The 24,395-nt window shown below is 37.4% G+C and overlaps 1 protein-coding gene across 1 annotated transcript in view; it reads left to right on the top strand.

Moving 5' to 3' along the window:
- Positions 1–24,395, top strand: part of LOC150087777 (ATP-binding cassette sub-family A member 2-like) — a 487,681-nt gene that overhangs the window by 384,555 nt on the left and 78,731 nt on the right. The window contains exons 34-35 of the mRNA XM_090369199.1: positions 19,358–19,469; positions 21,596–21,656. Of these exons, the coding sequence (XP_090225325.1) occupies positions 19,358–19,469; positions 21,596–21,656 (173 nt within the window). The remainder of the gene's footprint in view (positions 1–19,357; positions 19,470–21,595; positions 21,657–24,395) is intronic.

The raw sequence follows: 24,395 nt of genomic DNA, 5'->3' as shown, positions 1-24,395 counted from the left end.
CCTGTTTGCTGTTAAATTTAAATGCTAACCAAATAGCCTTTATGTTTATGATTATTAATTGGACTTAGTTAAACAGGCAGATGGCAATCAGAAACAGATCATCATCATCATCATCAGCCATTTTCAATCCACTGCAGGATGAAGGCCTCTCCAGCAACTTTCCAGTTCTCTCTGTTTTGAGCACTGGCCATCCATTTACTACCCACAAACTCATGAATTTCATCTATCCATCTCCACCTTTGTCTTCCAGGTTTTCTTCTAGCTCCTCTTGGGTACCATTCTGTTATTTTCTTAGCCCATCTGTCATCATGTCTTCGAGCTATGTGTCCTGCCCAAGACCATTTTAGTTCTTTAGTTTTGATAAGAATGCCTTTACTTGAGTTTGCTGCCTAATCCTTCTTATCTAACATTCTGATTCCCAATATAATTCATTCCATTCTTCGCTGTGTAGTTCTCAGCTTCTCTTACATTCTTTTGGTGAGTGCCCAAGTTTCACTTCCATAAGTCATGGTGGGGAGCATACATTGGTTCATTATTTTACGTTTCAGACAAACTGGAATATTGCTCTTCAGTATGTGACTATATTTCCTGAATGCTATCCATCCAAAATTTATTCTTCTCTTGACTTCCAGCCATTTATCATTATTACAGCTAATAACTTGTCCCAGATAAGTATATGACTCCACCTTTTCAATTACTGCTCCTTCAATCATTATGTCCCTTTCCGTGGCATACTTGTTCATCATTACTTTTGTTTTAGCCATATTCATCTTTAGTCCAAAATCCTTACTAACTGTGCATAACTGATTAAGATTTTCCTCTAATTCTTTGGGATCGTGGCTTATGACCACAATGTCATCTGCAAATCGTAAATGGTTTAGGTACTCTCCATTCACATTGACTCCTTTCTGCGACCAGTCTAATCTTCGGAAAGCTTCCTCAAGGGCAGCAGTAAACAACCTCGGAGATATTGTGTCTCCTTGTTGAACTCCTTTCTCGATTTTAAATTTCCTTCTGTCTTTGTCTAGTCTAATAAAGGAGGTAGCGTTCTCATATATTTTCTTTAAAATCATAATATATGGTGTATCTATGCCTTGTCTTTCCAGTGCCCGAAACATTGCCTTATGCTGTATGGAGTCAAATGCCTTTTCATAATTCACAAATGCCAGGCATATTGGTGTTTTATATTCATTTGCTTTCTCCATTAGCTGTGATATTACGTGAAGGTGATCCATAGTTGAGAATCCTGTCCTAAAGCCAGCTTGCTATTTCGGTTGATTCTCATCAAGTATTCTTTCTAATCTGTTAGTAATGACCCTTGTGAACAATTTGTAGATGTGGGATAACAAGCTAATTGGTCTATAATTTCCAATTTCTGATTTATCTCCTTTCTTATGCAGCAAAACTATGATTGCATTATTCCACTGCTTAGGTGTCACCTTTTCTAATGCACTTTGTGAAGAGCCTTGCCAGTTTTTGCGTTATGTCTCTTCCTCACAATTTTAACAACTCTACGGCAACTTCATCTTCCCCTGGGGGCTTTCTGATGCTTCATTTTCTTCAATATATGTTCTACCTCATCAGGAAGAATATCGGGTATGTTGTATGTGTTGCTAATTTGCAATCCATCTTCCCCACTGCTGGCATCATTCCCTCGCTCCTTGTATAATTCTCTATAGTAGTCTTCTGCTATTTGAATTATGCCTTCTCTGCTATTTATAAGTACACCATTGCTATTCTTCAGTTTCAGTATCATTTGTCTTTCTGTGTTACTGCTCATGGCTGCTGATTTAAGTCCTTTGTTTTCCCTTAATGCTTGTTATACTTTTCTTGTGTTAAATCTTCTTATGTCCTCTCTGAGTATCTTTCTAATGGCTTTGCATAACTCAGTATACTCAATTTTTTTCCTTGTCAGTGTTTATCTTGCTCTTCATTTGTCACCTTCGGTTCATCATAACAAGTGTTTCTTGACTAATTTTTTCTTCCTTGGATTTCTTTTTCCCTATAGGTTTCTTGGGCTTTATCACTTTCAGAAAGTTGATAAATTCCTCGTCGATATCTTGGTTCTGAGCAGTCTGCAGAAGCTCAAACTTGTTCTTAAGTTCCAGTACATACTGATTTTTCCCCTTTTCTGTTATCTCAAAGACCTTTGTATTATTTACTCGAGTCAGTTTTTTCCTTTCTTTTCCTACATCTATATCAAGTGTACATCTTACCATTCTCTGATCACTTCCAAAATTTACCTTATTCAGGACGGTAACATCATTCACAATATATCTTCTTTTAGTGAGGTTGAAGTTGATTTCATTAGTTGTTAATCCATTTGGACTCTTCCATGTCCACTTTCTGTTCACCCTTATCTTGCAAAAAGTGTCCAATTCCAAAATTTCCTATAGTTCCCCTTTCTGTGCTGTTTTGTCTTTTTCCAACCTTAGCATTGATGTCCCCCATAATAATAGTGTAATGGGTTTTCTGCTCATCTAGAAGACTCAATTTCGGTGTACGTTTCTTCAACCTCTTCATCATCATGGCTCGATGTTGGTGCATAAATCATTATAACCTTTAGCTTGTACCTCTTAGAAATCTTGAGTATTAGTCTTGACACCCTTGGTGATGTACTTTTGAATTCCAAACAACAAAATGTTGTTTTTTAAATTTTTATGGACCAGAAACCCAACTCCACCTTCACTCCTTTCACTGTTTCCATTGGTGTACAGCAGATTTCCACTTGATAAACTTATAAGTGATTCATTTCTTCTTCTTGTTTCAGCCAAACCGATGATATTCCAATTCACATTTTCTAATTCCTTTTCCAACTCTAATACCCTGTCTTCACTGATGAGTGATCTTACGTTGTAACAAGTCAAGTTCAGTTTCCGTGCATGGCAGCCTGGTCGTATCCAGAGATTCTTAGCACCCTCTGCTTATACTCTGATCCTCTCAGCACCTCCGTAGCCAGGTGAGAAGGAGCACCAGTGCATAGCACACGCTTCTTGATTAGACCGGGGTTCGAGCCCATCACCACCAAATACAGAGGATGCGGAAAGGTCAGGGAATGACCGCCACATATCCCGGAGCAATATGGCCTTAGTTGCTAATGCTCCTAAAAAACCAAATAACAAACAAACAAGCGAACCAGTCTCAAACAATCCGGATGGTGTGGCACGATGCATTATCCTGCTGAAAGACAGAACCGCCGGAGGGGAAGATCATTGCCACGAAAGCGCTCAGTGGGTGGGGGGGGGTGACAAAATCGCAAGCGTGGATGTTCCTAGCTAATCCGTGTTCAGTATGTGTTATGCGCTTGTCATGGAAGGTTTCGGCGTTTGCTTTTAATTTATATGCTTATAAATTGAATAAATTTATCAATTTATAAATTGATGTGTTTACAAAAGTGATAAATCTACTGTTTTGCAGTGTAAAACAGACTTTTTCGAGTGTGTTAACGGGACAAAGTGACTTTATTGTGGACAAGTTCTTTCTAACCCGTACAAAAATATGGCTACGAATAACAAGGGAAATGTGAAAATATCAAAGAAGGTGATGACATTAGCGAATAAAATTTAGCTGTTAGACAAAATGTCTAATGATGAAAGTGTCTCCTTGGTGGCAAAACATTATAAAATCAATGAGTCAACGGATCAATCAAAAAATTGGAAGAAAAAATCCGCCGTAGTGTCTGTGAAAATGCACTAATTGCTTAAAAAATTTTCTCTGTAACTCGTGATGTTAAATTAGAAAAAATGGAAAAAGATTTAATCTGTGGATAGAAGACCGAACTCAAAATAAAATTCTGTTAAGTTCACTCATCATTCGTGAAAATGCAAAACTCCTTTATCAACACTTTAGCGAAACTGGTAATAGGCACTGGTGGGATAAGTTTTTTAGCCAACAAAGGCGCTGGTTTTGAAAGATTTGTTTGAAATTTCTAATAAATATTACATTTAATATTAAATTGTTTCTTATTTTCATTTCGATGCCATATGCTTGCATTTCACTATGTACTGTCTATGTACATAGTCATATTATGAAGGTACATATAATACATACATAGACAATTTTAGACTAGTTTTTCTTATATATTTCATACTTTGGAACGGAACCCCTTTATTACTATGGGAGCAATAACTCAGTATTCGCGTTTTCGGTATTCGCGGCATTTCTCAGGAACGTAACCACCGCGAATAGCGGGGGTTTACTGTATAGATGGAGAAGTTATTAATCACAAAATGCCAAACCTAGTTTAAGAGAAAAAAGAGAGAATGTTAATAACCTATTATAAAAAAAAAAAAAAATCATTAAGTAGAATTAAGTCTGAATTAATGCCGAATTAACAGGCTAATCAAATGTACAAAAGCTGAAAGAAAAAGAGGGGAGGGTAATAAAAAATTAATTTAAAAAATTATAAAAATATTAAAAAATTAAAAATTAAATTTTTAAAATTTTTAAATATTTTTATAATTTTTAAAATTTTTAATTCTTTAATTTTTATTTTTGAATTTTATAATTTTTATCTCTATTACCCTCCCCTCTTTTTCTTTCAGCTTTTGTACATATGATTAGCCTGTTAATTTGGCATTAATTCAGACTTAATTCTACTTAATGATTTTTTTTTTTTTTTTTTTTTTTATAGGTTCTTAACATTCTCTCTTTTTTCTCTTCAACTAGGTTTGGCATTTTGTGATGAATAACTTCTTCATCTATATTTATTTTATTTTACTTTCATTTGTGACACTTATTTATATATGTATCCTGTTTTGCTGCTTAGCGCATTCAGGTACACGTACTGTTTTTCGTTTTTTTTTTTTTTTTTTTTCCCCTTCCACTTTGTTTTCATATTTCATATACAGTAAACCCCCGCGAATAGCGGGGGTTACGTTCCTGAGAAATGCCGCAAATACTGAGTTATTGCTCCCATAGTAATAAAGGGGTTCCGTTCCAAAGTATGAAATATATAAGAAAAACTAGTCTAAAATTGTCTATGTATATATTATATGTACCTTCATAATATGACTATGTACATAGACAGTACATAGTGAAATGCAATCATATGGCATCGAAATGAAAATAAGAAACAATTTAATATTAAATGTAATATTTATTAGAAATTTCAAACAAATCTTTCAAACCAGCATCTTTGCTAGCTAAAAAACTTATCCCGCCAGTGCTATCACCAGTTGTGCTAAAGTGTTGATAAAGGAGTTTTGCCTTTTCACGAATGATGAGTGAACTTAGTGGAATTTTATTTTGTGTTTGGTCTTCTATCCACAGATTTAAAGCTTTTTCCATTTTTTTAAATTTAACATCACAAGTTACAGAGCAAATTTTTGAAGCAATTAGCGCGTTTTCACGGACACTGCGGTGGATTTTGATCGTACCATTGACTCATTGATTTTATAATGTTTTGCCACTGAGGAGACACTTTCACCATTAGAAATTTTATCTAATAACTCAATTTTATTCACTAATGTCATCACCTTCTTTCATATTTTCACATTTCCCTTGTTATTTGTAGCCATATTTTTGTGTGGGTTAGAAAGAACTTGTCCGTAATAAAGTCACTTTCTTCCGTTAAGACACTCGAAAAAGTGTGTTTGACACTGCAAAATGGTAGATTTATCACTTTTGTAAGCATATCAATTTATAAATTGATAAATTTATTCAATTTATAAGCATATAAATTAAAAGCAAACGATGAAACCTTCCATGACAAGCGCATAACACTCTGAACAAGGATTAGCTAGAAACATCCAAGCTCGTGATTTTGTCACCCCTCTCCCTCCACCCACTGAGCGCTGTTTTGACCGGAAAAGATGATTTTAGCCACGCCTATGTTTTTTTATGGCGGAAAATGTTCACGGTGCTTTAAAATTCACATTTTTTTAGGTTTCATTTTATATTAAATCAGCAACCGCGAATAGCGGGGGTTTACTGTATATGTATGTATATATACAGTAAACTGTATATGTATATATACAGTAAACCCCCATTTCCACATTGGTCGTTGTTTTTTTCAAAATTTGCATTTTGTTTCTTTTCTTTTTATATCGTTACATTCTTTTTATATCATTACACTTTTTCTTTTCCTTTTTCCACCCTTTGTTCAACACATATATCGCTACCAGGATACACGGTATTTTCATTATTAGCACTAGTTAAATTCTATATTTAAATTCTACATATAACAATAAAAATAATTTTATGTATATATTATGGTTGTAGGGTACCTTTGCTCTTGCAGTGTCCCTGATCCATAATCCATATTATCGCACTTCAAAGCCGACTTCTCTATTTATTTTTAATTTTTTTATTATTCGTAATAATTATTATCCTAAGCTTTATCCAGGTTGAGCTCACGCCGCCTAGAACAGCTTATATACACTTGCTATTTCTATTTCTACTCGATTTTTTATATATTTACCATCCTATCCGTATCTTGAAAGTACCGTTTACTCTTGGTTGCACCTACACTTTATTTTGATGTCATTTTAATTGTTATTGTAACTTTAATTTTAATTGTAATTTTATGCAACTTATATGTATGGAACCAGATAACTTTAATAACATGCTACATGGGCAGAGTAGAATAAATTTGACCCCGGGTACGCATGCTCTGTACTGTACTCCGCAACACGGATGTAACTCTAAACATACGCATTTAACACACACAAGACAGAGCACAACAGCATGTAATGTTTCTAACTTAGATAAATATGGGATCCATGACCTTAAATTCAACACTTGCAAGAATAAACTTTGTTTAACCTGTCCCTGTATACACCCGCAGCATATAACAAATGATGCATCAAAACCTACTTTTTGTAAAACTAGTAATGTTATATACCTCATAACCTGCAAAACATGTAATATAAAATACGTTGGACAAACTAGCAATAAGCTGCACCTAAGAATTAATCAGCATAGATCTGACATCAATAACTACTTAAATAGAAATAATAATAATATAGAACATGAAATAGAATATATGCAATTTCAATCGCACAACTTCAACAATATGTACATATCCATATTAGCACAGATTAATAACGCTAATATTAGAACTATACAAGAAGAAATATTTATGTTAAAATTAAAAACATTATACCCATATGGTCTAAATAATAAATTCAACCATAAAATTATTACTAATAACTTAACAGACAGTTGTATATATGACAAATTCAATATAATCAAGTTCCATAAGAACCCACGGAAACGTACTAATAAATCTAAAAATACCAGCAACAAGCACAGTACTATTTTAGGTGATTTTGAAGTCACCCCTAAGAACTGGGATAAAAATATTATAAATGTACAAGATATACATAATTTACTTTTCAGTACTAAACACAGTATGCTGAGAGCACTATACAAGTTCATACGCACTTTCAATTTCGAGTCCAAACATCTCTTTCATTTAATAAATGATATTTGTAAATTCAGTCTAAAAAACAAAATCTCTACAACATGTGATAAAGAATCAATCATTATCTTGAACTTCAACAACCATATCATGGACAACATAAATATCAATAAACTTATAAATCAGCATAATCATCTACTTCCTAATACTAGTCCTAGTTATATTAAAGTAAGATATAAGTATAATAAACCCTTTGGATTATTAGCTTGTAACTACAAATCTATAGCTACCAGTTTAATATCACATATTACAGACAACAACAACTGCATTTGTCAACAAAGCAACATGCAGCAATATATTGATCCAGACTATGGACATATCATTACAGGAAATCTAAACATAGTTACGGACCCAATGCTCAGATATGTACTATCACAAGGATTCAAATTCAGGCCGCGTACCAAAATAAATGTAACCAACTTCAATAAGCAGATATATCAGGACCTGTTAAACTACTGCTTCCAATTAGCTTACAAAAATAACACACCTATAGAAGCATACCATATGTGGATTAGCCATACATTCGCCTTATTCAAGCGTAAATATGCATTGCACAGTTCAAATGTATATTATCAAGGTAAATACTACAACTTGACTAAATTAAAACAAAAACTGCTAGAAATACACAAAGACTTCGTAATCACACCGGTAGATAAAACAGCCAATAATTTTGCATTCATTTGCAAATATTTTTATATACATACTTTAACTAATGAACTTAACTCAAGCAATACTTACAAACCGATATCCAGTACATGTAATATCATTACAAAAAAACTAATGGCCTTCAATAAAAAACTAAAGCTCAACTTAAGCAATTACAGCTTACCTTATATCTACTTCATTCCTAAATTTCATAAAAAACCAATAGGCTTCAGATTCATAACCTCATGTAAAAATAGTTATGTACACAAATCTGGAAAGAAACTTGAACAACTACTGCAACCACTGATGCATAACATACATAACAGCAAAATCATAGGCAACAACCAACCCGTATTAAAATTTTTGCAAAGTAATAAAGTCAATAATATTCAAACCTTTGATTTCCATAGCCTATTTACCAGTATCAATCAAATCAATCTCAAATCAGTACTAAAAGATATCTATGATAAACATAAGGACTTTATTTTCTGCAACACATATTACTGGAACAACATACTGAACTTATGTATTTCCAATAACTTCATATATGATGGTAACACAGTATATCAACAAACCAATGGAACACCTATGGGCAGCCCAGCCTCGTGCATAATAGCCAACCTATATTTATACTGGTCAGAAACCTCATTTCCACAGGACCTAATCCTATTCAGATATATAGACGACCTCATAGTAATCAACTGCCCGAATTTCATCCAGGATTATGGACATTTATACCCTAACGAACTTGTACTAGAAAGAACAAACAATTCTGATACAGCAGCCCATTTTTTGGATCTAGACATTAATTTAAAAAATGGTATAGCCTCCATCAATTTGTACAACAAACGTGAAGCATTCAACTTTAGCATAGTAAACTTTACACAATGGAATTCCAATATTTCCAAACAGGTACATGCTAATGTTATCCTAGCACAATGCATCAGAATAGCAACAATATGCAGCGACAAAACTACAGCTATTGATAACATCAGAATATTATACAGTAAACTAACCAAAAATCTTTTTCCTATTGCATATCTGCAGCATCATATCAATAAAGCCCTTAACATATTAAGGCACAAGAAATTAATAGATATTAATATAAACAGCATTATTAACTTATAATTATTCCCATACGCATCAAGTATGTATATAGTGTAAATACACTAGGCCTCTTTGGTGTCTTACGGTCTGGAAAACTTGTACCCACCGATTGGCCTGACATAGTGTATTTACCTTGTAACTATCTTGTAATTATTTTTATACCTATCTTGATTTATTTATTTAATTGTTATTTGATTGTACACAGTTACACTCTTAACACAACTGATGTAAATACTTTATATTTCTTATCTATCCCGGATGTTTGAGCAACTCCACCGCATACGTAAATTACATAATATACAGACAACAAATTCGTCTAACGCTAGGCGCTGCTAGCGTTTCTACGCATATATACACGGGTTAGCCTCCGGCTCAGTCTTTTCTATCAACCCGTCCAGTAGCGGTAAGTTCTTGTCATTTGGACACTCCCTTCCTTTGTCTTCACTTTCATAACGGTCCACTTACTTAGGTCATCCATGTTCTGTATGTAATACATTAGTAACACATAATAGTTTTACATAACTTGTATTTTATTTATTCTAAATTTGTATTCTAAATTATTTTTACCACGTGGCTTCTTACACGTGCTCTTTGACATACAGAACATGTCAGAAACAGAAGTAAGAGTATTGCTGTTCTTTTTCATAATTTTGGTGGATGACCTCTGACGAAGACACAAAAATTATGAAAAATACTGCAATGCTATTTCCACATTGGTTGTTGTTTTTTCAAAATTTGCATTTTGTTTCTTTTCTTTTTATATCGTTACATTCTTTTTATATCATTACACTTTTTCTTTTCCTTTTTCCACCCTTTGTTCAACACATATCGCTACCAGGATACACGGTATTTTCATTATTAGCACTAGTTAAATTCTATATTTAAATTCTACATATAACAATAAAAATAATTTTATGTATATATATATATATATATATATATATATAAGGAAATGGAGATAAGTGTTTCTCTTAATATAAACATTACTTAAAAAGTTAATAATAAAATAAGGAGTTTGTTTATGTATGGGTAATACACACATCATTTCCACTACCAAGATAGTTTTAATGATCGTTTTAATTATATCCGTATTGTGAATACCTTTACAGTGAGTTGCCATGGTATTGCACTACCTCGAATAAGTAACTCTTCATCTATGGAGAAGACTATTGTTACTTATTCTCAGCAGATACCACCACTAAGGGTGGTGGTATCTGCTGAGAATACAGCACCATTTCGAAGCTTGTTGGCTTCTCATCAGTGGGTGGGCAGGTACCCTGTTGTTGCAATATTGACAACCCAGTTATGAAGCATAACTCCACAATATGAGATGTGTGATGGTGTGCATGGTTTATATTGTGGAGTTATACTTCATAACTGGGTTATCCCTTTTGCAACAGCAGGGTACCTGCCCACCCACCAATTAGAAGCCAACAAGCTTCGAAACGGTGCCATCTGGTTAGTGGTATTCGCCAAGATAAGTAAAATAGTCTTCTTCATAGGTGAAGCGTTACTTAAATTGTGGTTAGGCAATACCATGGCAATTCATCGTGAAGGTATTCACAATATGAGATATAATTAGCATTAGTAGGCATATGATGCAAGAAAGCAAGCTAATGCAGCATCAGCCAAAAAAAAAAAAAAAAAACACACCACTCCCATTTCACCCCTCCATTCGTTCCAAATACCTTTTCAGCTCAGCCTTAAATTTATTTAGACTAACTTCACACAACAAAATATGGAAGTCTATTCCACCAATGAACTACCCGCTGGCTAAAGGCAAACTTCCGCACATCAATCCTACAACTATCTTTCCTCAATTTGAATTTATGCCCTCTCAGGCTGACCGGGCTAGCCAGGTAAAGTGCTTACCTGGCAACCCAAAGGACATAGTGTGCATAGTGTGCATAGTGTTAGGGTCGGGCGCCACCTGTGGTTTCCCACATCTGCGCCATATGTACACTGTGAAGAAATACAGAACACTGTAAATGCCAGAAAAAGTGTTGTGTGTTGAATGTGTGGTTTTGTGTTGGGTTCTGTTGTATGTCCTGGCATTTGGCCGCAGGGCCCCTGATGGAACCCCACGTTGCCCGCACACACCACTAGGAGGTAGCCAGGCTGCCCATAGTTCTCTGGCTAGTCTCCGTCAGGGTCGCCTCAGCTTCCTGAGCGGAGACCAAGTTAAAAAAAAAAAATAAAATAAAATAAAAAAAATAAATAAATAAATAAATAAATAAATAAAAAAAAAAATAATAATAAAATAAAATAAAAAAAAAAAAAATTAATTAAAAGAAAAAATAATAATAAATAATTAATTAATTAAAAAAAAAAAAAAAAAACACAGCGATTAGATAGAGTGAGGTAGTACAGGGTGTACAGAAGAGGGGGAATGAAAGTAAGAGTAAGGGGATATAGGCGAAGGCGTCCCCAACCAGTCAATGTACACTCAGTCAATCAGGTGAAGGCGAAGAAAGGGGAAGGAATGGGGTCGAAAGTGACTGTACAATTGAGCACAGATAGGATCGCCATTTGGCGCCTCTGTCATCGACATCGGGTGGTGTCCAATCCAGGGGTTTAATTCGATCCAATGGTAGCTTTCAAACTTCAATCATCAGATAGTTGTCCGTTTGATGGTGTGGCGGTCAAGTTCATGACTGTCTAGTCTGGATGAAAGTCCATCATGGTCTCAAACCGCCTGTTGTCTTCCTTGGGACTGCTATGGCGCAGGTACAGGAACTGTAGAAAAGGATTTCCTTCGGCTGAAGAGCTCTTGTGCGAAACGCGTAAAAGCTGTATATTCCTCCCTACTATCAAGCAGGTGTGTTTCTTGGTCTTTGGGTATGTAGGTCAAGGTAGTGATGAAGGTGCAGCGAAGATCGTCATACAGGGGGCAGTCATACATAAGGTGCGACCAACTCTCAGTCCCACCACAGGTGCAAGTGGGATCATCGATGATTCCCAGGGCCGTCAGTTTGCCTTTTAATGATCCATGGCCAGTTAACAGGTATGTAGCATAAAGACCAGGTGAAAACCAGGGGGGAAGCCTGGGGAACACCCTGTTAATGTAAGGGAAGAACTTTCTAGTGATTTCGCCTTTGTTGGAAGTAGTCCATCTCGCTTGCCACGCCTGCTGCAGATGCGTGAGGAGACGCTTCTTTTCTGCTGTTCTGTCGTTTGCGGGGTCTGTTGTGAATTCGAGGATGGTCTTGGAATTTGTTTTGGAGAGGTGGAAGAGTAGTCCACAGCGGACCACCTCCAGGTCCAGTGGCATGGCGCCTGCCAGGATTTGCAGAGCATGGGTACTGACAGTGCAGCAGGCACGGGTAGTAGCAAGCAGGATGTTCCTTTGCAGAGAGTCGAGGATTCTTCTACCACTAGCAGTGATTGCTTTCGGGTACCAGATGCCTGCTGCGTACGTTATAATCGGGGTAAATATCACTTTATAGAATAAGGACAGAGTGTGCCTATTGAGTCCCCAGTCCCGTCTGGAGACCCTGGCGACAAGGGCGGTGTAATTACGTATCTTTCTTCTTAGGTATTTAAGATGTGGCTGGAAATTCAGTTTGCTGTCAAGTATAACTCCTAGATACTTGAGATGAGTGGAGAATTTTATGGTCCTGTTGTCGATTTTTATCTGTGGCGGTCTGGCTTCATTGAGACTTCCTTTGAGAAGAATAGAATCTGTTTTGGCGGCAGAGATGGTGAGGTTATGGTGTTTAGCCCAGTCCTGTAGCTTCTGTAGTGCATTATTCGCCAAAATCTCCAGTCGGGCCCTAGAATCGCCGGTAACGGTGATAATAAGATCATCTGCATAGGCTTGAGAGGTGACCTCTCCCAGGTCCATGCCAAGGAATTCATCAAGCACAAGATTCCACAAGAACGGTCCCAAAACCGAGCCCTGTGGGCATCCTCTGTAGACCTGTCTGGTGATTTTCATATATGGAGCATTGACAGTGATTGATCTGTTGGAAAGGTAGCTTTTGATGGAGTTATATAGGTTTACTGGAAGCTTTGATTGACGCAGTCTGCCTAGGACGCTCGGCCACCAAAGTGAGTCGAACGCCCCAGCAAAGTCGACAGCGATGACCAGAAAGTATTTCTTTTGGGTAATTCCTACTGCTTCAAGGAGATTGTGGAGTGCATCTACAGTGGAGTGCCCCGTTTTGAATCCAAATTGTCTGTGAGAAGCCATGTTTGCATTGTTGTAGTGTTTGAGAAGTCTGTAGTAGAGTAGCCTTTCATAGAGTTTACTAAGTACCGACAGGAGAGCGATGGGACGGTAGGAGTTTGGGAGTTCAGGTGGTTTCGTCGGGTTCTTCAGGATCAGTTTTACGTTGGCCGACTTCCAATCTGTTGGGTAGTGACCATCACGTAGACAGGTATTGAATAGATGAAGTATTAATTCGGGGACACACTCCACTGTTTTCTTTATAATCTCAGGCTCCAGCAGGTCCGATCCTGGACATTTCCTATCTTTGATCAGGACCGCAGCAGTTTGTAGTTCTCCTAAGTCAAAGGGAGATTCCTGCTCTTCAGTGTGGTAAGTCTCATTCTCTGCACAGAGGGATTTTTGTTCCTGAGTGATTGGATTTGTTGCTGGTTGTAGGATGGCGTCCAAAATGTTTGTTATGGATTGCTGCCAGGTGGTTGCTTCCGTACCTTGTAATGACTTGGTTGAAGTGGTGACCTCTCCCCTGGGTAGTTTGTTTGTGGTGATCTTGTACACCACTCCCCAGGGGTCGGTATTGCCAGTGGTGGTGACCAGGTGTTGCCAGGATTCTTGTTTTCGTTTGCGGATCAGGGCCGTGTACTGGTTTCGCACTTCCCTGTAGTTCTGTCTGAGCGCCTCCACTTCACGTGCCGGCCAGGTCCTCCGGGCACGCTGGAAAGTCTTTCTTCTTATAATTACTTCTCGGCGCAATCTATGCAGCTCTGGGCTCCACCAGGGCTTTGCGCCTGGGACAGGGTTTTTCCTTTTGATTGCCAAGTTGCTGGCCGTTGTGATCAGATCAGTGACTTGTCTTTGGAGGGCATCTGCGTTGTCGGGAAGTAGGTGGGGTTGGGTCTCATTAGTTAGGGTTGTCCTGAAGACGTCCCAGTTCGCCTTTTCAATTGCATATCTATTTAACATGACTCGTATGGCTGGGGATCTAGCTAGAGATCGATTTAGCTGGAAGGAAATAACCCTGTGATCCGAAGTAGTCCACGCCTCGTTGACCTTCCAGTTGGAAATGTTGCCGACAATGTTCCTTGAGGCCATAGTGATATCAATAGTGGCCTCCCATAGGGTGTTTGAGAAGGTGGTAGGATTGTTCGGTTGGTTAATGACTGTCATAGTCGAGTTTGCCAGGAAGTCTTCCAGGCGTTGGCCATTTGCAGTGCTCCGCCTGTCTGGTGTCAAACTATGCCAGACCGGTGATCGGCAATTGACATCGGCTCCGATGATGATTTTTGCGTTTGGCAGAGTTCTCAGGACATCTTCCAGGTATCTGATAGCATAGGTAATCTCTTCGCCTGGTCTACAGTATAGGGATATCACGTAAAAGGATCCCATGGAGCTGATCAGGTGGGCACAGGCAGCCCAGGCTGTACACAGTGCTGAGATTTTAGTTGCTGTGATTTCTGGATTTCGAATGACTATTGCAGCCCAGGGGGTATCCTGATCTGTTTGAATTATTTTGTAGGTCAGGGGGTAACCTCTCACCTGCCTCGTGTGAGTGTACGGTTCCTGTATAATGAGAATATCTGCATTTTCTTCGTCTGCCTTGATTCTTATCTGATCGGCCACCGCCCTGGCCCGCTGTGCGTTGATTTGAAAGAATTTATTAACTCCGTAGTTATATCTTTTAGGCTGTGAGCCCATAATCGGTTTTCATCTGGTATAAACACTTGGCGCTTATATAGGACGGACACGTATTATCCCGAATAGAGTGGTGGTGGTCTAGTTTATTACTTTTACAATTTGCACAGACAGGCTCAGATTCTTTGTTAGGGCATGTGTTGTATTCATGTCCTTTCTCAGCGCAGTGGCCACAGGTCCTGACAGCCTGGGCACAGGTGTGTGAAGTGTGCCCGAACTTGCAGCATTTATAACATCTTGGTACAGCCACGTGCTCCCTGAAGCGGTGACTGCCCCAATTGATATAGATTCTCATTTGATCTTTTAAGATAGGCCAGACAATCGGCGCTAGTTCCACTATCCAGTTTACTCCATTTCCGACTCTTGGCTTGGTTGAGTATCTGGGCATAATAAGGTCACTCTTGTCCAGGTCCGAGAGATGTCCATGTACATTACGTCGGTATATTTCATCGGTGATCTCGGAGGGGGTGATGTCTTTATCTACGTCGAAGATGACAATTGACGGCCCTTTTCTTTTGGGGGCCGCAGCAGTGAGGCCTAGAGTTTGGATCTTTGGGTTTTCCATAATTTCTTGGGCTTCCTCCCTGGTTTCAGTCTCTATGACCACTCCGACGTTTCTGGTTTTCCTTATACTTTTGATTTTAGTATTTTTCAGTTCTTCATTTAGATTTTTCATAACGTGGTTTTTGATTTCTTCGCTTGTTTGCGCAGTATCCTGCGTTGTTGGTCTTAAAACGACCAGGTTTGGCTGTTTGATCAGTGTCTTCTTCCCCAAGGGGGGTCCACTTGCTTTTGGTAGTTGTGTCGCATTGGGTGCAGTCCTCAGCGCGTCTACGTACGAGGGGGCGCGCTGTGGCATTTGGTTGCCCCGCTCATCTAGGTATGCCTCCAACTTGGCCTTAGCCCTTTCCTGTTCTACGTGCTGGTTTACTATTATAGTCTCCAGTTTTGTCCAAATTGTCACGATTTCAAAACGGAGACCGGTGGTGATTCTACTGTTTGATTTGGACATTAAATTCTCTAGTTGAGTGCGCAGGGCAAACATCTGTTCGAGAGCTGTTCCTTCCGGTGGTGAAGTGCCCAGGGGTGGCATAGAATCTTGCTTTGTCCCCTTCTCAGCGTTTTCCGTTTGTGAGCACTGGTTGTCTTGTACTTCTCTTAATCCACTAGCACTCCTACTCTCTCGGTCAGTCTTAGAGGCAGGGCCTGTCTTTGCATCTTCATTATTATCTGGATCATCGTCGAGGGTTATATTTACCTGAACTGAGTAAAAGGACACGGGTTCGAATCCCGCCTCGGGCTTGGATCAGAGTAGAAAATTCAAAAACCTTGGGAGGTGCAATATGGCCACAGAAGCTGATGCGCCAACTAACAAAAAAAAAAAAAAAAAAAAAACCCTCTCAGGTGATTATTCTGAGCAAGAGGAAGAATCCTATCAGTATCGAGCATGCTCAAACCATTCAAGGCGTTATACACCTCAATCAGATTACCACGCAGCTGCCTAGTCCCCAGACACTCTAATCTGCAAAACTTAAGCCTTTCTTCATAAGGGCAACCCTTCATTCCATTCACTAATCTTGTTGTCCTTCTCTGTACTCATTTCAACAGCTCTAAATCCTTAAAATGAGGCCTCCAGAGCTGTATACAGTACTCAAGTGACCTGACCATAGCCTTATACAAGAGAATAATCACCTCCTTATCCTTGCTGGCGCCTCCGTAGCCAGGTGGGAAGGAGCAGCAGTGCGTAGCACACGCTTCTTGAGTAGACCGGGGTTCGAGCCCGTCACCACCAAATACGAAGGATGTGGGAATGACCACTGCATATTCCCGGAGCAATGTGGCCTTGGTTGCTAATGCTCCTAAAAACCACACTAACTAACTGTTCCTTATCCTTGCTAGAAAAATTCCTGTATATCATTGACAAGACACCATGAGCTACTCTTGCAGACTGTCTGCACTGCTCAGAAAACTTCATATCTGCCTGCACAATTACCCACAGGTCCTTTCATTCTCTACCACCGTCAGTGTGGTACCACAGAGTTGATACATTACTCTGAGGTAACTGCTTCCCATACGTAGTACTTTACATTTGTCAATGTTAAAACTTCATTTGCCACCTCTCAGCTCATGTTGTAGATCCTGTTGTAGCAAGTTTCCGGCATCCCCCTCCCCCCATACTTCTCCTTCAACCCATGCACTGTACTAAGTACTATAGGTTTTGATACCTTTCGTGTTTGGGGTTTCCATTAAGAAAAAAAAGCGTACTGTCATTAGTGTCCTTTACAACCCTGTCAACCTCTGTATCATCTGCAAACTTGGACATTAAGCCTGATACACCATTATTATCATTTATAAATACAGTAAACAACAATGGACCCAACACTGAACCCAGAGGGACTCCACTAATAATTAGTCCATGAAGAGCAGTGTCCATTGATTATCACTCTGTCTTCTCCCACTCAACCATCCCTTTATCCATAGCAGCAATTTTCTTCCAATGCCACACTGCTCCAATTTGTGCAGCAGTCTTCCATGTGCAACAGTATCAAAAGCCTTTCTGAGATCCAAATATATGATATCAAAGTATTCCCTGGATGCAGGGAATACCCTGCATCCAGTTCCTTTGTGACCACATCATAGTATCCAATCAGATTGGTCAGACAAGACTTCCCCTTAACAAAACCATGCTGTCTGAGCTATAACTGAAGTCTTGTCTAGATGATCCTGCAGTGTGGCACCTCCGTAGCCAGGTAGGAAGGAGCAGCAGTGCATAGCACACACTTCTTGATTAGACCGGGGTTCGAGCCCGTCACCACCAAATATGGAGGATGCGGAAAGGTTAGGGAATGACCACCGCATATCCCCGGAGCAATATGGCCTTAGTTGCTAATGCTCCTAAAAACCAAATAACTAACTAACTAATCCTGCAGTGCTTCTTTAACCAGTGCCTCCATTACTTTCCCTGAAGGTGCCTCCGTAGCCAGGTGGGAAGGAGCAGCAGTGCGTAGCACACGCTTCTTGATTAGACGGGGTTCGAGCCCGTCACCACCAAATACGGACGATGCGGAAAGGTCAGGGAATGACCACTGTATATTCCCGGAGCAATATGGCCTTAGTTGCTAATGCTCCTAAAAACCAAATAACAACAACAACAACTTTCCCTGGAACAGAAGTTTAACTAACAGGTCTATAACTACTTGTGTCGCCCTTTGATCCTCCTTTTTGAATTGGGGTCACATTTGCACATCTCCAGTCCATGGGTACCCCCCCCCCTGAGTTCGAGGAAGCTCTCATAATTATGGCTGAGGGTTTGCTTTCTTGTGTTTAACTTCAACAATTTCTCCTCCACTTTCCTCTCAGTTATTAAAAAATCATCTAGCTCACTGCCAGAGTTTAATTCACCTCTGGCATTACCCTCCCTGAATAACTCCTCATGTGTGTATGTAGTTGCAAAATAAGCATTTAGTTTTGTTAGCCACCTGAGCAGGATCATCAACAGTTGAACCATCAATATCCAGTGGACCAATCTGATTCATCCCTTTCCTTCTCGAGTTTACATTGGTAAAGAACTCTTTGTTGTTTTTCTTAGCATCCTTTTCCAAGGATTTCTCATAATCTGCCTTTGCCTGCCCAATCTCCTTTGTGACTTGGTTACAGACCAGCTTATATCTATCAATGGCCTTCCATGTCACCCATTAATTTATATGTATTCCATGCATTTTTCTTCTCTGCTACATGTCTTATTAGTTCATCTGACATCTGTTCAGGCCTAAACCTTGAACAATATTTCTTAGTTGGTACGTAAAGCCTAGTAGGTTCCAAGATTAATTCTTTGAATGCCTCCCATTTTTAGTTTGCTGTTGGTAACATCATCAGTTGGTCCCACCATATAGAATTTAAATACTGTCTCAGACCACCGTAGTCGCCTTTACAAAAGCAAAAACGCTTCCCTTTACTCCTAATGATAGTTACCTCTTTGAGTAAATCCCACTTCAGTGCACTGTGATCACTTCTACCTAGTAGTTCCTTTATCTGCAGATTCTTACATTAAAATGATGCATGAAAATTACTGTGTTAGTAGAAATGATGTGTGTGCATTATCCATGCATAAACAAACTCCTTCATACTCTTAGGTATTTACCAAAGAAATATCTTTTAAAATAATAAAATAAATAAATATATATATGTATATATATATATATATTTTTTTATATATATAACTGTAAAAATTATATGAAAAGGAATTGGAAGAAAGAGTGAAAAAAAAAAGGGAGAAAATTTTACTATACTACCAATTCTCATCTTTTCTTTTTTTGTTCCAGGTGTGGTTTAATAACAAAGGATATCACAGTATGCCTACTTATGTAAACACTTTAAATAATGCCATTTTGAGAGCTAATTTACCAAAATCAAAGGGAAATCCTTCAGCTTATGGTATGTTGACCTTTGGAATTAATATCTGAAAGTACATATATTTTTTAAGATTTTCATTTGTTTGGTTTTGATAATAGGTGAATTACTGTGCTCAACCCATATCCATTTATGTATTCACCTGCAAAATTGTTTTATCAGTTTAATATTATTGCTAAAAGAGATTGCTTTCTGTGACCTTTTTGCCATTTAGTATACATTTAGCTGTTCTTTTTGACCATTTTACAGACATACATGGTGACTTGGTTACAGACCAGGATAAGTAGTAATTTGGATACCATTTGTGTACTATTATTGTCACAGTAGCAAACAAAATTCTCTGCCACACTACAGTGAGTTAGCACACAATTACTCCATATGTGGCAATTACTCCATAGGTGTGGCAATTACTCCATAGGTGTGGCAATTACTCCAAAACAATTGAATTACTCTGTTTTGCTGTGCAGTGAAAAATAATTCTGGTACATCTTTTTTCACTAATGTCATTGTAATAAAAATTTGGCTCATTTTGAAAACTTATGTTATAAAATTCAAATAAAAATTAAGCACTGTTCTCCGCATATCTTGGGTGAAATTCTTTGTTTATTGGTTGTTCTAAGTTAATAACTACAAAAGAGGGACAATTAATTTAACAATCCTGCACAATTATGAAAATGTTTAGAATTCATTTTCAAGCTAGTCACTTCTTTTTTGAAAAAAGAAGTCACTGATATTTTCATCAAATTTAGTAAGCAATACAGAAAAGATTTTAAAGGTAATTTTGAATTAAACATAATGTGTCCAAGTACAAGTCCCTCACATCTAAGCTAGGCTGATGGGGAGCTGTCTCTGGCCCTTACTAACTGGTGCAACCTGTTAGTAAGAAGCTAACTAAATGGCTATTGAATGGACAACAGAATCTTAAAAATAGAACAAAACATTTGAGATCTACAGTCTCTAATATATGATTAGAGGGTGTATTTGACGTGAAACTTAGTTGCACAAAATCAAAAATTATAGAAGTTGAGAGAGACAAAGAAACTTTATTTTGTAGGCTAAAGAACCAAAAATTGGAACAAGTTAGTAATTTTGTTAACAAAGATAGAAATTTTGATATGGAAATAAATTGGGTGAATAATAAGTGGATTAATCAAAAATTAGATCTCAAAATTATAGTTTCAGGAAAAATAAGTAGAATTAACAGATGGAAGCAGTGGCAAGATCATGTTATTACAATGACGAACAAGAAAAAATTGTGGAGTGACAATATCAAATTGAGGGTAAACTTAATATAGTAAAGGCATTATAAGAATAGATGAGAGAAGAGAGAGATTAGCTAATCAGATATTTGAAGCAAAATGAAAATAACAGCCTTTTAATTAATGCTGTAATTCACAACCAACTATCAAATAAACTTTATTCATCAATAAAGTAGGATCCCAACACCTGTGCTTGAGACCAGCAGAGTTTAGTTCTGCTGGCTGTGGTCCTGGCATAGTACAGTTGGACACTAGTATACGCATGTTGTGCAATCAACTTCATATACTAACAAAAAAAAAAAAAAGCATGGCATATTTACTAAAACACAGTGTTATACAGTTGAATCCATACACTGCCACAAAAAAATGCAGAGTCCATTGTTAACAGTAGCACTAGTACATCAGCTGTAATCAAAACTGTGTTATTACAAAGTGTAAGCTCTACTTGCTGTTGGGAAGGGGGAAAAACAAATTACTTGCATAATTGACAGGATTTTGTCTGAAACTTTTTGATGGTGACATAAGACACTGTTTACATCACAGAATTCTGGTTTTTGAGTGGTGGGTGGGTTTCTCCTGCAATGCTTCTTCACTTCATTAATCAAAAAGCTCAAGTATTTTAATCCATTTGTTTTTGTGTAAATTAGTGTAGAATAACAGAGTGAGCTGAATATGCAAAATCAGAATTGTCTCTGCTTTGTAGTCAGTTTTTTTGAAAGTGAAGATGTAATTAATATCACATCATACAAGCTCAACAAATAAATTTTTATTGATTATATGCATTTCTTTTCCTTGAATATTTAAATCTTAATGCTAAAAAAACAATAATTGCACAATATATTTATGTGATATGCAATTAAATTTATTTATTATTTTCTTGTTTGTTTTTAGGTATTACAGTGATCAATCATCCTATAACTGATACCAGTTACATGGTCTCTCAAGATCAAATGTATGTATATCTGCTATGAAAAGATAGATATATAGCTGTAGTCAGTCTTTTATAAAAAGAATGAACTAAACTGAACAAACAGTATGAGATATATATATATATATAGAATAACTTCCTCAACAATCATACTGATTGCCAGTATGACAGTAACAAGGTTTCTTAAAAGTCCATGCAAAATTCTTATCTTAATGCTGTTAATATTTTCAGAATAACATTTCAAAATGACATACATCTCAGTTTAACAGATGATAAAAAAAATAGGCATCCCAGCAGACTTATATAATGTTTAAACAGTACATTGCACTTGTTATCTTGAACAGAATACTTGAAAGTACATCATCTATTTAACTGTCACCAGTCTTTTGAAGTTTTTATGGTATTGTAACAGCAAGGTCACAAGAAGAAGCAGAGGAGAAAAAACCTGCAAAACATTATTAGACTTTATTGTTAATAAATGGATTAAATAGATTCTAAACTTAAGTGAAGTGCTTTTATTTCAAGCATTTTTATTCAGACTATTCCTACAGTAGAAAACATGGCAGTATGGTACTTCCGCTGCTAAATTCCAGCTTTATTTTTCACTAATAGGCAGTGCTGCTGCAGCACTAAGCAATACAAGAAATATTTCATCTGACATCCATGTAGGTCTAACCCTTGAATAGTATTTATTTATTGGTATCAAAAGTCTAGTAGCTTCTTTGATTACTTCCCTGAATACTTCCCATTTAGAATTTGTTGTTGGTATATCAATTTAAAAACTGTCTGAGACTTCTTTAGTCACCCTTATGAAAACAAAAGCCTTTTCCCTTGAAGTTATATCTTTAAAATTCCACATTAGTATTGATAACCGGATCAAGAGTATTGCTTCTTCTTCTTGTTGTCTATTTACAATGCTGCTGTAGAAAACAGTCATCCAAGAAATCCACAAAATCTTGCTAGTGTATAAGTGACCAACCCACAAATTCTAGTCATCAAGTTAAAATCCCCCATTATGAAATGTTCTGATTTGGTGGCTCACTCTATTTCCTTATAGAGCTGTTTGGTATACTCATCACAGCCATTAGGCATATAATATACTCATACTCTCAATTTTGTTTTTAAGTGCTTATATCACACTAAACTGACTCAACAATGCACTGCATTAGATTTAATATTCTTCTTCTTCAGTAAGTACATAACCCCTCCACCTTTCCTGTACTGAGCCGACCGGGCTAGCCGAGTGGGTAAAGTACCTGCCCGGCAACCTAAAGGTCGCGGGTTCGATTTCCGCCTCGGGCTTGGATCAAAGTACTGCAAAAACCTTGGGAGGTGCAATATGGCCACAGAAGCCGATGTGCCAACAACTACCAAATCAAATTTCCTGTACTGTCTGTCCTTCCTGTATACATTGCACTCCCCATATTCAAATTCAGCATCACTTATGTTTGAGTAACATGTCTGCTATTCCTATAATGTCTGCATTTGATGACTTAATCAGTACTTCAAATTCATAAAAATATTTACAATGCCCCTATCATTAGTGTACATGCATGTGTTCTTACTTTTAGTTACCCTAACACAGCCCATATATTCATTTGTTTCATGATGACCCGCAGCAGTGCCTGAAATCCCAAACACCTTTCTTTCCAGTCTACTGCCTATACCAATATTAGCAAATTTTTATTGCCCTGCTAATAATGCAGAGCAGTTTTAACTCCGTTGTACAGCAAACATTTTTTACCAGCAGTGGTGATGCCAATATTATACCATCTTCTCTGCAAGTAATTTATTGCCATTACAAGTCTAATTATTATTGCTATAAGACTTTTACGTTAATACACTTGCATTAATATAAATAGCCAGTGACCAACAAAAATGTACATGTATGGCTAGAAATATCTCTTCTAAGGAGTTTGAAAATACCAAAAGGGCACTATTAAAGTGTCTGCATCCATATTAGAAAGTTTCCATTTTGGAGAGGTTCTCTAAACATGTAATTTCTAATATTTCTGACAAGGACCCAATCTTGACTGTCAACAACAAGAGGTGTTCCTTAAGGAAGTTTCCACTGTACTTAATATTTACTTACTTTCCATTTGTAATATAGTTACAGTAGTATTGTTTCCCTTTGTGGCCAATTGCCAGTGCTCCACAGTTAAACATTCTGTCATGTGAATATTGGGCATTAAAATGGATAAATCAGAATAGTGGTGGATAAATATATCAAGAACCCAAGTATACTGACATCTTCAACATCAACTGGGTTTGGGTTTTCCTTACATTCAGAACCTGAATGTATGGAAAAAGACAATAATGAATTTGAAATTTTAGAGGGCAAAAACAAAAAAATTACTGTGATCTCTAGGTTCACAGTAATTCCTTCTGTCTGTTACAGAAAAAATATTTGTTGTTTTGTTTTAACTCTCTCTTTACATTCCCGACCCATGTGAAAGTGGTCCTCTTAATCTTTTGAGGTGACAGTATTCCCAAAGTGCAGCAAAAGTTTTTGTTTTGGTAAAGTAATGTACTAAAACCGTGCTGCATGTGTCATCATTCCAAGTACTGTGTTGACTTTTTGTGCTTGCAGCATGATCACCTGCCTTTATGGTCCTTTCACAGATACAGAAGGTACATCTGATTTGTGTGCTTACTATAAGGTAAATATTAACAGAGCTATGATGCTCATATATGTTTTTATATGTATGCTTACTATGTTCAGCACCAGTTTCATCCTAGTGTCACTTTTTGGAACTGTTTTTT

Source organism: Mastigoproctus giganteus, chromosome 3 (genome assembly GCF_048544385.1).
Source record: "Mastigoproctus giganteus isolate SK-2022 chromosome 3, ASM4854438v1, whole genome shotgun sequence".
In the NCBI taxonomy this organism is placed as follows: Eukaryota; Metazoa; Arthropoda; class Arachnida; order Uropygi; family Thelyphonidae; genus Mastigoproctus; species Mastigoproctus giganteus.
The sequence above is the reverse complement of the archived record's forward strand: the minus strand, read 5'-3'. Positions and strand labels throughout refer to the sequence as shown.